This window comes from Pteropus alecto, unplaced genomic scaffold, assembly GCF_000325575.1.
Source record: "Pteropus alecto unplaced genomic scaffold, ASM32557v1 scaffold25, whole genome shotgun sequence".
Classification (NCBI taxonomy): Eukaryota; Metazoa; Chordata; class Mammalia; order Chiroptera; family Pteropodidae; genus Pteropus; species Pteropus alecto.
Genome location: NW_006441955.1, coordinates 2,286,420 through 2,304,503, shown reverse-complemented (window position 1 = coordinate 2,304,503; position 18,084 = coordinate 2,286,420). Strand labels below are relative to the sequence as shown.

General features: G+C 44.8%; 1 protein-coding gene across 1 annotated transcript in view; it reads left to right on the top strand.

The window, feature by feature from the left end:
* AGBL4 (ATP/GTP binding protein like 4) overlaps positions 1 to 18,084 on the top strand; it is a 956,697-nt gene that overhangs the window by 871,021 nt on the left and 67,592 nt on the right. The window contains 1 exon segment of the mRNA XM_025051987.1: positions 718 to 829. Coding sequence (XP_024907755.1) covers positions 718 to 829 — 112 coding nt within the window.

Here is an 18,084-nt window from a genome sequence, read left to right as displayed (position 1 = left end):
CAGTGAGGATGGACCACATGGGGGCTTGTGGCTTGTTGTAAGGACTTCAGCTTTTACTCTGCATCTAACAGGGAACCACTTGAGCACAGAGAAAACAACACCATCTGACTTATGGGTTAAGAGGATCACACTGGCTATTATGTGGAAAGTGGGGGGTGGGGGAATAGGGTAAAGGCGGAGTGGGAGGGTGCAAGAGTGGGAACAAGGAGACAAGGTAAGAGATTATATTACAATGCTCCAAACCTTGGTCCAAGCTCAAGGTGATATCAGTGGAGGTGATTCAAAGGTGTTGGGTTCTGAATATATTTTGAAAGTAAAGACAATAGATTACCTATGGGTGTAAGAGGAATAAAGAAACACCAGTGGTTTTTGCCTGAGCATTTCTTTCTAGGGCCCTGTATAGGAGATGTGCATGAATCTGTGGTCTCGGAGCATGGGCACTCAAGTGAGACTGCTCCAGAGAAATATTTTCGAACCTTTCTGTGACTCAGTTTCTTCTTGTGTAAAGTGAGAATTATAATTGTAGTGACCTCATAGGGTCACTGAAAGCATTAAATGAATTAATACACGTGAAAAAGCTTAAAAATGTCTCTGGCAAAAAAAAAATAAATGCTAAGGAAGTGACATAATGACTGTTCCTATTCCTAAGTGTATTTTGATAAATGAGAAACTTGGCTTGTCCCGTTTATACTGACTCTGACTTTGGGTACTACCTAGGTGCTCTCTGATGGGATTTGACCTGAACCGTCACTGGCTGGATCCTTCTCCATGGGCCCACCCTACCTTGCATGGGGTGAAACAACTCATCATCCAGATGTACAACGACCCAGTGAGTAACTGAATCCCTCGGCAGCTGCTGGTCTTTATGGCTTGTTCTGAGAAAAGGCAGTTTTGTACTGGGGAAGTTCAGTAAGAGCTGCATGCACATTAGCAATCCAGGGCCAAAATCACAGAGGGCTAAAATCACTGCTTGTCTCTTCTCTGAATTGGACAGATCCAAGCGTCTTTCCCCACCCCTCACAAATACTGGATTCAGTCGTGGAGGTCTTGTGGGATGAAGGAAATATACTAGAACAGATACACATTTGTCAGGGCTCTTTGATTACAAGCAAAAGAGATCATTTAAGAAAAATAGAGAATGTATTAGAAGAATGCCAAAGTATCTCATATAATTGAAGACCATAGACTGGCCTCCTCTACCTGTAGGGAGCATGTGCCAATTGTCACATCCAGTTGCTCCCACCACTAGAGAGTGACTTACTCTCATCTATGAGTTCCAGTTCTAAAAGGACTATGATTGGCCCAGCTTGGAGGACTTGTTCACCTCTGGGCAAGTCGACTCTGGCCCAAGAGGCAAGGATATGTAAGGACAGAATAGATAGCCTCACTGGTTGGACTTGGGGTGAGTGGTGGCAATGGCAAACCAGCTCCCAGAGAAGAGGGCCTGCTCTTCCAGAAAGAAGGGGAACAATGGGAGTCCACACTGAGTTTGCTCAGAAGAGCGGGACTTTGTAAGAAATAGAAGACACTGGGGTTTCATAACTTAGAGAAAGGAGGTCGACCATGATCATTCTATCTCCGAAGAGCTGTCAGAGAGAACAGGGCAGTCATCTTTCAAGTGGAGACCAAAGGAAGAGGTAAGGCCTATAGAGAAATAGCATTTCTTAACAATTAGAGCTGCCTGAGAATGAAGTAGGTATATAAACTGTGAACTTTGGCTTACTAAAAGTGTTCGACTGGAAGCTAAATGACACTGTCAAAAATGGTGTATAGAGAAGACTCGACTGTTTAGAAGACGTTGTAGTGAGATTACATCGGAGTCTCTTTCCCACATTGACGACTGTGATTTCGTGATCCCCTTGACTGACAACAGGTGACACATAGTGATTGCTAAGAGTTGGGGTATTTCAGAGAGACATTGGTGTAACTCTTTGAAGAAGCCAATAAAAATTACCTAAATTAAAAAACAACATATATATTAACCAGACAGAAATGTGTACTTAAAAATAAATGCATATATTAGAGCAAGGATTAATGAAAAAGTAAATACTTAGGTGTAATGTAGCTAATTCAACTGTTGTCTTGATACTCCTTGAACTTGGCTCTCCTAGGTCTTTTTTATAGCCCACCTGCTGTGTCATTTCTTGTGTAGCCATATAGCTTTAGTGTATTTGCTTCCTTTTCCAGCACATCCTTCCTTGTCTACAAAAGAAGGTATTATCTGTGCTCACCAAACCCCTTTACTACCCTGAACTCTCAATGCCATCCTGATCAGCTTTCTTGGCAGAGAGAAGCTGCTTCTGAATTTCTCAGGAAGGATCTGTTGTCTGCTGGCTTCTGCCAAACGCCCCTGCCTCCACCTCGGCATTGACTGAAGTTTTCCTGATAGAATCACAGTGCTTTCTTTTTCTGCCATCTCTTCTCGGAGAGAACAGCCCCTACAATTTTTTTCTGACCTGGCTGATAATAGATATTCAATAACTATTTGTTGAATTGAATTAGATTGAACATGGCAAATCCTCTTATGCAAAATGTACTATGGTGTATAGACACAAAACAGTTATTCACAGGGAGGACAATGAGGCATGATAAAAGAAAAGACACAGACAGGCAGGAGAAGTGACAGACACCGAACAAGTGGTGTTTTAGGTGAATCCCGAGGAGAGAACTGTGGAGTGAAGGGGCGGGGAAGAACCAAGGGAGGAAGGTTAGGTTTGCTAAAGAGAAGAGGCTTCAGCCTGCCAATGCCATCCTCAGAAGTCACTGATTTTTTTTCACAAACAACTGGGCACTCGCCCATGTCACAGAACGTAGAGGAGATAAGATTGAATTACAGAGATGTTAGGCATCTCTTTTGTGCCATGAATGGTCATCAGCTGGCTGGTCTTAATAAACACACTTGGATGCTGAGCTGGTTGTGTAAGCTATATTCTTCTGGAAAGTCCACTCCTTTATGCCCCAAGCAAGAACATGGAGCACTAATATCGGAGTCAGGCTGACCTGGAACAGGATCCCAACTCCCTCCATCTCTTCCTCTCTTCCCTCCTTCCTCTATCCTGGCCCATTCTTTTATTCCATTCTTTCCTTCCTTCTTTCCATAAATGTTTATCAAATATTTTCTATATACAATTCACCGTGGTTCTAATGGTGAAAAAACCCCTAACCCTTGCAATCTAGTGGAGAAATAGATATTAAATAAGAAAATACTGATAACTATAGACTTACAAATTGTGTCAGGGGTTACCAAAAAAAAGCATACCAAATGTGACCTATAGGTAGGATGCTTGTAAGTTTCAGCTTGCCTTGGGGCAGTTCTGGCTCATACCTGTTGTTCTGGAGTATTTGTCAATACTGCTCCCTTTCCTCTTAAAAATGCCACTTATCTTTGCAGATAAATGTTTTCAAGTTTTTCAGGTAAATACCCAGAAGAGAGTATTTCTATGCTTAGTATTTTGAGGACCCTACTGTTAACAGAGACTCATAGACATGGACAATGGATTAGTCATTACCAGAAGGAAGTGGTGAGGGAGGAGGTCGATAGGGTAAAGGGGGTCAAATATTTGGTGCCAGAGGAAATTAAATTTCGGGTGGTGAACACACATGCAATATATCTATGACATATTATTGAATTGTACACTTGAAACATATTTGATTTTATTAACCAATTTCACCTCAATAATTTTAATTTTAAAAAGTGTCCCAGTTTGGGTGATAAATTACAGTCTCTCTACTTAAAAGCTATGTGCAAGCACCTAGAACAGTACCTGATATATAGCAGATGCTCAGCGAACATTATTTGGATTTGATTCAAACTCACATTTGACTTTAAGAGTCATCTGGGCCAGTTGCAAACACGTCAGTGCCCTGAGGTATCTGCCCTAATAGCTTTAAATGAGTTCCTACTCCTGACCTTCACTGTCACATAGTCATCACAGTAGCTCAGCCCGGAGCTATCTAAACTGCCCAGGGAACTTCTGGCTTTGTTTCTAAATGTTCACAGCCTCACCCCTTCTATCCCACTGGGCTTTTGTTCACAGATCAGCAAACAGAGAATCAGCAAGACCCTCCCTGATGGGCAAGGATGTGTCTCTGAGTGCTGTGGTTCCTCACTGACTTCCTTCGGGCCCTGTGCTGGGCGCCGGGAATAATCAGAACTGGAGTCCACCCTAAGGAGTTCCAGCCAGGTGAAGAGAGGCATTTACAGATAGTTATTCTGGGTGCGTTTGCAGAGAAAGGTGCAGGGGTTGTGAGAGCCCATAGAAGGAGCCCATAGAAGGAGCCCAACCCAGGAGGCCGCACCTGAGTTGATGCATGAAGGACGCCTAGGGCAGGGAGGGCCTTCCAGGCAGAGGAGACATCTGTGCATCTGCCATGAGAGGGGGCACCCTCAGGAGACTGCAAGTCATTCAAGTGTGGCTGGTACTGGGGGCAGACAGAGGAGCAGAGGAAGGTTATGATACAGGGAGCAATTTGGACTTTATTCTCAGGAATGGGAGCCACTGAAAGATTTCAAGCAGGGGAGTGACAGGATCATTTGCATTACAGAAAGATCTCTCTGGTGCCTGTAAGGAGGTGGATTTGGAGGGTGCCAGGCTACAGGCTGGAGACCATGGGAGCTTGCCGCCGTCGGGTTGGAAGGGAGAAGTCTAGAGCTATTACAGAGGGAGACATGAGTGGCTTAGTGACTGTAGCTGATGGGAGAAGGGATCTTGCATGATGCCCATGGTTTGGCTTGGACAGCGGAGTGGATGCGGTGCCGTTGCTGAGATAGGAACCCAGGAGGAACAATAGGCATGGGACAAGCTTTAGACTTGCTGACTTTGAAATTGGGCAGGGGTGATATGTCCAACATGCACTGTGAGTCTCCTGGAACGAGCCCTTTGGTGTCCTTGTCTTCTGGCAACAGGAACCTGCTGTCTTGTGTTAATGATGGCATTTACTTAAGAGGCCGCTTTCCTAGTCCTGTGCTCACCAAATCCTTCGTCCCTCTCAGAGTCTTGGATGTTAAGTGATGATCTTGACAAAGGAGTGTTTAACCCAGAGGACTATGCTAGATCTCAGATAGAAAGTGTTTTCTGTCCCATTCCCAGGGCAGCTCTCTGTGGACAGTGTGGCCCTTGTTCACTGACTGTGATCGATTGGCCCCCCGGGGCAGAGTCTGGCTGATTCATCTCAGAGCCCAGTGCCCAGCAGGGACCCGGCTCTGAGCAGGTACTCATCTGAGCAAATGGTGAAGCCAACCCAGAGCCTCTGTGATTTGGTTTTTATAAGATTCTCCTGATGCAAAGCAGCAGCTGAGCCACAGACCCCTCCCCAAACTCCCTTCCTCCTCAGAGTATCCCGGGTTCTGCCTCCACCATCACTGTGCCCCCCCTTAAGGCTCTGGTCTGTGTATACAAAGCATCGCCTGGGTTCCCCTGCAATCTGCTGAGATTGTCCAAAACTCCCAGGGACAGAACCTGAGATGGCATCAGCCACTCTCATCCCCATGACACAGGTTTCTGATCATCTTCACTAACTTGCTTCACCCCTGGCCTCAGTGCCTCCCCATTCTACCCACCGCTGACTTTGGTACCTTGGGGGGAGAGAAGACCAGGGAAGCCAGTTCCACCTCTGCTCTACATCCATATCCCTCCTTCCCACACTGGTGTTAGGTTTGAGCTCTACTCTTCCTTAGGTAATTAGCACCAGAAAGGCCATCGCCTTTCGGCTGAGAGCTCACACTCTGCCTACAGGAGTTTGGCTTTATCCTAACATACACACCATAGAGTATGACACTGACTTCACATCACACCATCAGCCACACAACCAGAGTCACTCACACAAGAGCACACACAGGGGCCTCCTCGCACGTGTATGTCTAAGTGCAATCTTAAAAAGCTAAGCCCACTTATGGATGAGTTCCCCAGGACCGTCCATCTTCCACTCTGCTAGCATCTATGTACCTATGAGGCACACCCAGAGAAGTGTTTGGTAGAGATAAAAAAGCAGGCATTGCTATAAAAACACTCAGTTAATTGAATCAAACACACACTTCTCAATGTTACCATGTGCAAGACTCTTGGACAACCTCCGGTGTTACAGAGGTTAATGAGGCAGGATGTCAGGCCAGGAAGAGCTGACAATCTGATGGGAATGCCAGACCCTTATGAAAATACCTTTAATGCAAGGTATCCAGGAAGGTGTGCTATAATCGAGAAAACACAGCGCTTTGGAAATATGGGGCTGGGGGAGATTAACCGTGTGTGTGTGTGTCTGTGTCTGTGTGAGGGGTATGGAAGGAAGGATTTTCAAGGAATTTGGACCTTTGGGAATACTTTATCAGATGGCTATGGTTCAGGGATGAGGGGGGTTACAGGGAAAGGGCAGAGGGCATTCCAGGGGAAGCTGAGCAATAGAATGGAGGTGGGAGACCTCAGATGCCTGGCTGGTGTGCAGGATTTATGACAGGGAGCTGCAAGAGGGCAGGCTGAGGAGCAGAGTGAAGAAGCTTATGGACAAATTTGAACACTGAGCTAAGGAATCTGGCCTTTTCTATGGCCCGACACCCTCTTCTCATTAAAATCAAAGTCATAGACCCTCTTTTAAATTGATTTTTAATTGAATTAAATATCATGACCAAAAAAAAAAAAAATCAAGGCAATGGAACAAAATGCTGCTTATCAGGAATATTCCAGCACACACCCTCTCTCAATCTTGAGAATTGGTATAGTCAGTGGAGAGCCATCAAAAACATCTGAGCAAGGGAGAGCTCAATGGTTAGTATTTCCATCCATTCAGTCTCTCAATCTAGAAACTCTGGAGTTATCCTAAAATTTAAATCCAAGTGAGTCTGTCTCCCCTGCTCGAAACCTTTCAGTGTCTCCCTGTTACTTGTGGGATAAAGACCAGTGTTCGTGACATGCCATTCAAGGGCGTGCCCTACTCACATCCAGGACATGGCACAGAACATGGCACCATAGAGAACATTATTTTGGATGATGAATGAATGAACAGATGAATAAAGAATATATGCTTTAGAAAATGACTATGGCTGCAGCATAGTAATTTTGTGGGCAGTGGATCAAAGGAGGTAAGACAGAGGAGGAGAAGAGAGACTTGTTAGGTGTTTACTGAAGTAGTCCAGGTGAAGGACAAAAAGATCTGAACTGGAGAGTGGCCAGGGCTGTTACTAAGACCCCACGAACTGACCGCGGGAGGTAAATGGATCCCTTCCTGCCCTTCCTCTGGCCCCTGAGTCCCTCAAAGCCCAAGGGTTGCTTTTTTGAGAGATTCCTGTGCTCTGGGGTGACGTCCCCCCTTTTTCCTAGAGGAGAAAGGCCTGTGTTGCTATAACAACTTGGCTGCAGTTCTTTTAGACAGATCCGTTTTCTTAAATCATTTAAGGAAAATTAGCTGCCATAACAACACAGAGCAGTTTTTAAAATAGAGCAACACGGGGCTGCGTTGTTTTTTTTTTTTTCCCCCTTGCTTGCCTCCTGTAGTCCTCAAGATAAGCTGTTCTCTTTCTGTCAAATAAATAAATAAATTATAACGCATTGCCATGACAAACAGAGCAGTCAGTGACATGGTCAAATAACACACACACAACCAGCACTCGTTCACACGACACTCAAAACACACACACACAGCATAGAAACATGCAGAAAATGCATACATTCACGTACATAAAAAGAGAAAATACATATGCATAAAGACATAAACATGGTAAGCGAGAGATAGATAAGTATGTAGTTATGCAAAATCATACAAAGGATAGACACAGAAGCACACGGCAGGCACAGTGCTACCGCTCAGTTAATATGGAAAGAAGTGACCCACGAGGTCTGTTCTTAGCGAGAGCAGAGGTTTCACTGGGTCGCCAGACTGGAAGGCCCTGAGACGGCAGAAACCAAGGGGCATCTGCAGGTTCATACCTGGCAGCCTGTCAGGAGTACCTCGCTGGTGGGAGGGTAAACCGACCCTGGGAAGGACAGGGAAGGAGGATGAAGGTTACGGGCACCCCTGCCCCCCACCCCACATGCACGCTTGGAGATAAACCAGGAGAGCAGGAGGCCACAGCCGTGGCATTTGGGTGAGAAAACTCTGCCCAGTATGGCAGGATGCCGACCATCCCCTAGAAAAGGCAGTGTCACCCCGGTGAAAACCACACCCTTGGGGCATCTGCAGACTGTATTGATGAGGTCTCAGGAACTCTGGAACCTGGACTGTGGGTTCTCAAACCTTTGTTCCACCCCATGTCTATAACTCTGTTATGCTAAAGGTCCCCTGCAGGGAGCAGCTGAAACTGTGTGGGCTTGTCTTTGTCGGTCGCAGCAAGAGAGGCTGGGGACACTAACTCTCACACGGATGTGGCCGAACCACTGATGTGCTTGGTGCTCTTAGGCGAGTCTCTTCCCCTCTCTGGGGCTTTCGTTTCCCCACTTATGCATTATAAGGGTTGAAAGATGAGCCCTACAGGGCCCTTCTGGCTCCAAGAATCTGTGCTGTCCTAGTGCTATCCGCTGGTTATAGTATGTGAACCACTGATAGGTAGAACTTCCACGATAAGGCACAAAAGTCCTGGCCGCTGCCAGGGAAGGACAGCCTGGAGCAAATACCTATGAATGCTTAGTAGATGTTCCATAAATGTTAGTTTCCTAAGCCTCAGTGTGCCCATCTACTAAAAGGGAACAACATTCACTGAACTGCCTATTTCACAAGTTGGAGAGAGCACCCCGGTGCATGTGAATGTAAGCACTTTATAAAGGCGAGGACGGATTACGATTGCCCTGGGGTCAGGGGGAGAGGAATGTCCTGATGAAATGTCCAGACCATAGCCAGCTGCTGGAGGTTTCATGCGGGATAGATTACGTGCAGTCGCACCACCATCATAGATCATGCTCTCAGATGTTTCCCTACTCCTGCCAACATGGCCCAGGATGTCAGTAAATAGCCACTAAGGAGAAGGAAGTTCAATATGGGAAGAAAGACTAGAAGTAAATGTAATTGTATGGGGAGCTCTGAGAACAGAAGGTGCCTTGGGTTCATGAAATTTTTACCGTTTTTCCTACAACAGTTTGAGATGATTTATGAAACTTTAAGGAATTTTAAGAGAAATCGTTATTGTTCTAAAGGGCAACTTCTCCCACCTGTGATAAAAGACATGGATTTTTGAACTCTCTTGATTGTAACTTTGACTCTGGCAGCAAGCGGGGTGGGGCGATGGATTTCTCGCTTCAGAGTAATATTCCTGTCAAGTTGGTTGTTTTCTTCAATTTCTCTAACATCTTTTCATCCTGAAAGGTCCCGATACCTCTCACTGACTGACTAGATATATACTGTTTCATCTGCACGGGGGGGTCAGGAAAGCTTCTGGAAGGTTCCTTTTGAGTCAGGTCAATTAAACTCTGTGTCTCATTTTCACTATCTGTCAATTGGGATTAATAATGCCCATCTCATGAGATTTTTCTCAGGATAAGATAATATGTATATAAATAACCTTCAATAGTAGGTATGTGAGAAATGGACCTATTAATATCTTATGCATTTGGCCATTGGTACACACCTCACTATCCTCACCCTCCAGCTCCCATACCCAGCACAGATTGTGATCTCACTGGTACATATTGACTTCATCGTAGTCATTTCAGTATCTCTAACACCCAGCATAAGGCACAGGGCACGCCCCCACCACCACCACCAAAGAATGGATATTGGGAGAGAGAGGAGAAAGACAGGCAGAAAAGAAGAAATCCACTCCCCAAGGACCTGGACTTAACATCCTAACAGAGTTCTGAAGCATGGATGGGAATTTGCTGAATAAAGAGGAGACGCACAAAGTCGCTCTCGAAATTTTACTTCTTCAGAACCCACCTCCAGGCCTACCTTCTCTGAGATTTCCCTGAACGCTTTGCCCCACAGTGAACTCCTGTTTCTTTGTTCTTCTATAATTATTAACAGACTTTGCTCCTTTCATCTACTGGTTTATTCCATAAAAATTACAGAACGTGTTCCAGGGCTTGGTGCCGTAGTAGCATCTCATCTAACTGTAGGTTCCTTTTCCCCAACTAAATCGCAAACGCCTCCAGAGCAGAGGATGCTCCCTCACTTCCTTGCTGCCCTGGGCTCCTTGAGAACATCTTAAACATTGATTTAAAATGCTGTCTCTCCTGGAGGGCGGTCGTTTGGATTTCTATGGGCATTCCACAGAGCCGGGTCCACCCCTTGGTTCAAGTGCACGTCATGCTGTGTTTTAGTGATAGTTTTTCTTCCTCCTTTACGCTGAACTTCTCAAGGACAGAAGCTCTCTCTTTCAGCATGCATCCCCATCACCTGGCAGAGTCCCGCACTTGGTAGGGGCTGGAGTGTTTGGGGAAAACTTGGTAGCTACCTCACCTGACCCAGTGTTTCCCAGCAAGACGGCACTGACACATCCCCAGAGAATACATTGTCTCTCGACTTTCAAACCTCCCCCGTTCTCTCATTGTACTGCATTTCCATTGACTCATCTTCTTTCCTTCACGGTTTGCCCTTGCCGATTCTTTGTCATAAGAACTCCCACGTATGGACTCTTTTCTTTTTTTTTCTAGTTCATAAATTCAGAAATTCTAGAATTTTAGAATTCAGCCATATAGGCACTCCAGCACAAACCCACAAATTCTAAAGTTCTTCTCTTCACGACCTCTCTGCTACTAGTGCCTGTTCCACCCTCCCTGGTTTCTAGGTTAGCCCAAGCTTGCCTCCCCATTTTCCCTATCCCGTGGGTACCCAGTTAGCTGAGCCACAGGGAGCTAAAAAGAGGTCTCTGTGCACAACCTGACACTCCTGGAATAACCTCTTTTTCACTAACTCAGCCACTCTAGTTTACCTCCAGGTCATCTCTTCCAGGAACGTGTCCAATTAACCTGCCCCATCTGTTTCTCACCCCTCCAGTAGCTTCCTCCCCCTTCCAGCCTCTGGCTTCAGTGTCTTGGGATCTGCATGCAGCCTGCTCCGAGCTTAGGCACTCAGCCCAGCTAGCTTATAACAGAGCACAGGTTACATTTCTGGGTGTTTTGTGCTTAACGCATGTGGACCTTTTCTGAGAGTTATTTTTGATTGTTACTGTTGGGAGGCTCTGAAGCCCAGGATGAATTCATGCTGGTACATCAAATAGCATATTGCATTTCAGAAATTGGCCTTAGCCATGGGAAATCAAGTAAGCCAGATGCCTAATTAGTCCATTATTTACTGTAGTGGAGAGAGCTGAATTCTGATGAAAGAGACCAGACTAATCATTGCTTCCAGCAAGAACTGAACTGTTTAACCTTTTATCAAGAAATTGTCCCTATCTTCCTGAAGTACTAATGCCCACCTCCTAAGCCCCATGCTGGTCCCTGGTGTCTGGCTGGACGCAGCCTGACCTTCTGGCCAGTGAGCCTTGATGTTCTCCCATTCAACAAGTCATTCCAGGCTCATATTGCTGCTTTCATTTCAATACTAGTAAAGTGTGTAGGTAAAAGAGGAACTTCCTCGTTCTCTTCAACAGAAAAAAAAAAATCACTTATCCATCAATGAACATTTTCTGAGTCCAGACACTGGATACTGGAATACAAAGGCAACTAAGGAACAGTTTTTCCCCCTCAAGGAGCTGATAATCCAGAATAGAGCAGTGGTTTTCAAATCGTTTTCAGAAAAAAATTGCAAGAGGTTTGAGGACTCCCTCCATGAGGCTCCTCTCCATTTTAACCAGAGCAGTATAATTTGGTGATTAAGAGCTCGGGCTCAAACCTAGATTTAAATCTTACTTCAACACTCAATGGCTTTGCTGTCTTGAACAGGTCCCTTCACTTTTCTAAGCTTCAGTTTTCTCCTTTGTAAGAGCTGATGTGAGGATTAACTCAAGTGATTCATGTGACTTTCTTAAGGCACTGTTCCAGGCACATAAATTCTCAAAAGATGTTCACCTTTATAAGAAATGTGTTTGAATAAAGGATTCCATGGTCATACAAAGTTTGTAAATCCCTGGTCTAGATCTCCAGACTCAGTAAACCAGTGAGTACAGGACAAGGTAACAAGTATTATGATAGACAAGGGATCTGGGTGCCATGTGGGAAAAACAGGTCATCACACCTGGACTTTGGGACAGGCGAGACTTGCTGGGGAAGGTGACGTCGGACATGAGTTTTGAAGGAAGGGTAGGAGTTGTTTAGACAAAGACTGGGGAAGCATTATAGGCAGAAGGAGGAGCATGCGTGAGGACGCGTGTATTAGACAGGTGAATATACTCAGGGAATTCCAAGGAGTCTGCTGTACTGGACTAGGGGGAGCAGCAGGGGAAGGGGTGGGAGGCAAGGAAGGGGTGGTAGGCAGAGGCCACTCAGAGCCCCATGTGCTACCCCAGGAAGCTTGGAATTGATCCCGAAAGCCATGAGAGCTCTCCTTCAGGGAGCAGTGAAGACATGGACTTCAAAAGAGAGGAAAAAAATGTTAGTATGACTTTCTGGGGTTTAATATATATTGTTGTGTTTATAGCTTTGAGCCAGCAATTGCAGTACTAGAAACCTAGACCAAAATAATCTGAAGTGTGAATAAGGATTTATGGGGGAAAAGAAACCTCACAGAATCATTATTTATAAATAATGAAAACCAAAGGAAAAAAAAAAAAAAAATCTAACTGCCTAGCAGTGGGAAACTGATTAACTGAATCACAATACATTCATATAATGGATATTTATGTAGAGTTAATAATATTATAAAAATGCTCATGCTGTAATTTTGAGTGAAAAAAGCAGAAGACAAAGTTGCATATGTATTATATGTTAAGATGTATATAACAGCCAGGTTTAAAACATACACGAAAAGAATGGGTGTAAACTAGATGTTAACAGTGCTATTTCTGGGTGCTGGGGTTGTTTTCTTTCTCCCTGGTTTTTTATATTTCCCAACAATCTCCCACAAGTATTTTTTAGCTTTCGAATTAGAAATTAAATGATGGAAGGAGGAGGGGACTTGGCCACCCAGATATGAGGAAGGACCTTATTTTATAAAACAGAACCAAACTCATCAGGGTCAACTGCTTGGTTCCGGGCCAGTCTCAAGGGTAAGAGTCTCATGAAGCCAACCCAGCCCACGTGATAAAAGGAAACTGGGATCAATCGATACCCATCTGTGGATCCATCTTCTAACTAGCCATCCTTCTATCTATAGTTCCATCCAACTCTCCGTCCGTTGTCCCTCTACCCTCTGTTCAAAACTCCTATTCCAGAGGCATTTACATCCAAGCTTCTAACATCCTAGGAAGTCTGTCATCTCTTCATCCTTCTTGTAAGTATAACCGTGTCTCTCCTCTCTTCCCCAGAGCAAACTTCAAATTGTCTTTTCTTCCTATTCTGGTTCCTTCTCAACCTGCTGAAATTTTGACCTTCGAGCACTGCCCTGTCAGCTGGAAGGACTGGAAGCAGACCCTTTACTCTCTTAGGAATTAAGAGCAAGGGCTCAGCAATCAAAAATTGCCTCCACCTCACCCCTCTGGGCCTCTGTGGCCTGATCTGTGAATTGGGGTAGTAGTAGCATCTCCTACCACCTCACCCCTCTGGGCCTCTGTGGCCTGATCTGTGAATTGGAGTAGTAGTAGCATCTCCTCATAGAGGTATTGTGAGAATTGAAAAAGACACTACATAGAAAACACTTATGCTTAGATAGAATGATATTTTCTAAGGCTGGTAAATTATAAGCACTCAATAAATGTTAGCATTTATTCTTATTATAAGCTCAAATCTAGTAATATACAAAAGCTGATATTTCTGTGTTAATTTCATAGTCCTTCAGACCATTATCACCATCTTTAAACTGCAGCATGCACACACACACACACACACGCACACACAAAAGATATAGCTCTGGTTATTGATATCACATTGCAAGTAACTATAAGTCTTAAAAGAAAGACTGAGAGCAGGTCCTAGGCTTTATCTCAGTCTCTCTGATCACTCCCCAACCCCTATCTGTGACTCAGTCTTTCTTTAACTGAGCTAGCACCATTAATTAAGTGATAGCTCAATTCCAAGCATGGGAGCCTTTCTCTCTTAGAGTTTCCTGTATTTGTCTGTTCTCATCTATTCTGGGTGGATTTTATAGTTTAACCTTTAGAGGGCAAGTGGGTCTCCATCATTCCCAGGGTTTGAGTATGTGTGCATCTGTGTGTTGGGGCAACTCGCTGTAATCCCTAAGGGCTGACAGCGGCAAGGATGGTTCTAAAGTGAATACCAGTAAATGTGGTCCCTCAGAACCCTTGGGCAGTTCCAGATCAGCTCACTGTGCACTGATTGGCAGCTAAGGCCACTTGACAGAAATGGCCTATCACTGGCTGGGCCTAGAGGGCACATCAAGGTCAAAGCTTTTTTTGGAAACTCCTGGCGCCACCAGTGGACACTCAGCAGTCAGAAAGTAGACTTACTCAGGCTTCCAGTTACAGGAGTACATTTCGTTTCTGTTAGAGTTTAGCTCCAAGGCTGTGACCTTAAAAACTACTCCAACTGCTAAGACATGTTCTTAATAGACACCTTTGCTATGTGACTGGACCTTTTGGCATGGATGGGGCAAATGAAAATAGCTCTTGAGGACCGTGGTGGAGGAGAGGAGCTGATATTCATTGAGCATCCATTAAGTACTAGGTATTTGTCTCATCTAATCCATATAACAGCCCTATGAAATGGGCTCCATTATTCCCATTTCTCAGGTTAGGAAACTAAGGCTCATAGTGAATAACCACCCCACCCGCACCCCAACCATAATCTCTCCTGGGGCACATATGTTATCACTCCGCATCATGTTGATAGGTGTATGTGCTTGTTTTCTCTACACAACTGTGCAACTGCGACTCCTTGAGGGCTAAAACTGCCTCTCTGTCACTTGTGCATTTTCTTGCCCAGAGAATAGTGCCTAACACAAATGTCAGTTGAAAAAAGGAACAAATGAAAAGTGGTGAGGACTTGCAAGATCACGCAACTGGTGACAGCAGAGCTGGAAAGGGAAGTCGGGTCTGCGTGATCCCAAGGCCCATGTCCCCAGTGCAGCCTACAGGAGCCAGTTCCACAGGGCAGAGCAGCCAGCAGGAGGCTCAGCCTTTCTCAAGGAGTGGTCTCTTTTTATCTCTAAAAACCACACAAAAGGCCAACCTAGAAAAGAGAAATTCTGTTGATTTAGCTTTTACTTGAGTATGATGACACCCTTTAATAGCAGTTGTTCTGAATTACTGCCACTGTCTTTAGGTTCAGTTGCCATTAAAAACGTGTATAGCAGGTTTATTTCATCACTTTGGGTACCCTGCCCGTCCTGCGCTACTGTAATGAATACTGGGTTTGAGAAGTCCAGAATGAACTCCACAGATCAAACACGACAGGTAAATTAGGGGCTGGGGTCCTAGGTGGGGCTGGCAGTCAAGAGCTTTGCACCTCAGGTTGTATCCTCTTTTTCCACAGGTTGTGCACACTGCCTGAGGGCGTACATATCCCTAACTTCTGATTTGGCCACTTCTAACCTTTAATTGGTAGCTTAATTCTGGCCTTGAGGAGTCTTAGCTCACTTTGCCCTATGTGAATCCAGAGAACTTCAGAGCTGAAAAAAAGAAGGGAAACTAGAGAGATACTCTAAACGCACCTTCCATAGAAAGAGAACATAGAGAGAGAACACTTAAGCCCCGGGTAAGGAGCTGGCCGCACAGTGAGACAGTACCGTAGAGCTGGGACTCAAACTTAGGCCTCTTGACTTCTATCGCATTGGAGCACATACACTCTAGGTCCTGGGGATGAATCACCAGCACATGGGGCTTGTCATAATTGTTTTTACTAATTTGTCACAGAGATGTATAGTTTTCAGAGTACATTCATATCTAACCATCCATGTGACCCCCACTGCGATGTTGTGACAGGGAGATTGTTTTGTTTTGCATGTGGGAAAACTAACTACAGTTATTAAGTAACTTTCCCAAGAGGCAGAGTCGGAGTTCATCCTTAGTTCTCCTGACTCCAGATGGCCCCTAGTTCATCCCAGGGCTGAGCACACGGATGGGAGAATGGAAGAAAGACAGGGGCCGGAGGACCAGGACAGAGGGTCAGCTCTGCTTTCTTCTTTCTCCCCTGTAATAAAGCGCCCATATTCAGTGTGCCCTTCTAGACCACCAAGCCTTTTCCAAATGTCTCAGAGGAAATTAAGGATGGGACAGAGCAAAGTGTAGGGGAGGCAGAAGGAACTCGTGGTCCAGGCCATGGTCAGGGTGAACTCAAGGCTAACGGAGCAGAAGTGGCAGACTCAAGGCCAGAACGAGTGAATTCTGAGGAACAAGAGGCCGGCCAGTGGGTTGGATGGTAAGGGCAGAGAAAAGATAGAATCTTTGTGGACATATAGCAGGAGAGATGGCAGATCAGACAAGAGACATCGCATGAGCAAAGGTATGCAGGAAGAGAATAGCAGAAAGGAGGTGGATTTGGCTGATGTAGAATGTCCCTTTGGGGAAGGAATTGATTTTTTTAAAAAGAGATTAAATTTTAAAGGGCCTCAGAATACCAGGCTGAGATATTTGAGATATTTGGGCCAAAGGGAAGTATTGGAGGTCTGTGGGCAGGGAAAGGGCAGAATGGCAAGTGTTAGTTCTGATTATGCAATCAGCATAAGCGTTTAGACCTCGAAATGGCGACCCCTTTAATCTGACAGTCTGCTTTCGTATAATTTGTTAAAAATGACAAAATGTCTCATTTTGCAGCAGTTCATTTTGACCTTTCTTAATATTAGAAAGTTAATTTCAGAAGGGAAATAAATGTATTAGTGTTGTCACAGTCATAAAAAGATGAATTCTGTACTGTCAAGCAATTTCTTTGAATGAATCCATCATGCTATAAAATGGTTGCCTTCCAACACCCAGCATCGTTCCGGCTCCCTCCTTCCTTCCCTCCCTCCCTCCTTCTTCCTTTCCTCTCGTCTCTTTTGTTCCTCACTCCTTCCATCTGTCAGCACATCCATTATGCCGGGCTCTGGGGGACAGAGATAAAAGACATGGTCCCTGCTCTAAGCAAGACACATGCTAGTGGGGAAGACGGAACAGGAAAGCGGCCCTTGTAGCTATGTCTAAATGCCACAAGAAGAGACAGCCATGTGCTGAGGGAGCACACAGAAGGAGCCGTCCATCCTGCAGAGGGAACTCGTGCCCTATAGTAGGACTTGAGTTGACTCTGTGATTAGGAGAAAAGACAGTAGGTAGAATTCTGAAGGGTTGGGTTCTTGTCCCATCTCCGAAATATAGCAGTTACGAGAAGTTGAAAACCCAGACCATGGGTAAATATTCTACATACGTTATTGTACTTAACCTTCATATCTTTTTGGAAGAGGAAAATGAGGCAGAGAGATGAAATAATCTGACCCACCTGGGTTGTAAATCTTGCACACAGAGTTGACTCTGAAATCAAGGTGGCTCACAATCTACTGGGCTTCATCTCCAGCCAGTTATGGGAATTCTTTTTTATTATACTACATGATATACTGTTGTTAACTTTACTATACCAATTATACTTACTGCTTGTGTGACCTTGGAAAACCTAGTTCTTTCCTCTGTCTGGATCTCAGTTCCTCATTAGTTCAGTGAAGAGGTCGGACTAACTCTGACCTTTGGTTGTAAAGAACTCCTGAGATCTGAGGGCATGATGTAACCCAGTGCTTCTCAAACCTTAATGTGCAGGAAACATATGACTATTTATAGGACCTGAGAATCTGCGTTTCCAATAAGCTTCCAGGTGATGCTAATGTTGCTAGTTCAAGGACCCTATTTTGAGTAGCAAGGGCCTAACCTATGGTAGGAACAAACTTTTGGGTCCAGGGTGGACCTGGTGCAGATGTGGGTTTAAAATTGCTGAAAGAAAAACATTAAAGCAATCTTACTAAGGTCAGCAGATGGAGTCCTGGGCTGGGGTTTAAAATCAGTGATTCTCTTAAGAGAGTAAAAGGAAGAAAATCAGGCCGTTAAGGTCTTAAAGAACTGTTTTCTACCATGATCACATCTGTTTTAATTCAAGGTGCAGTAGCTCAGATTTCTAGCTCAAATGAGTACAGCGACAGTTCTCCTGTGGGGAG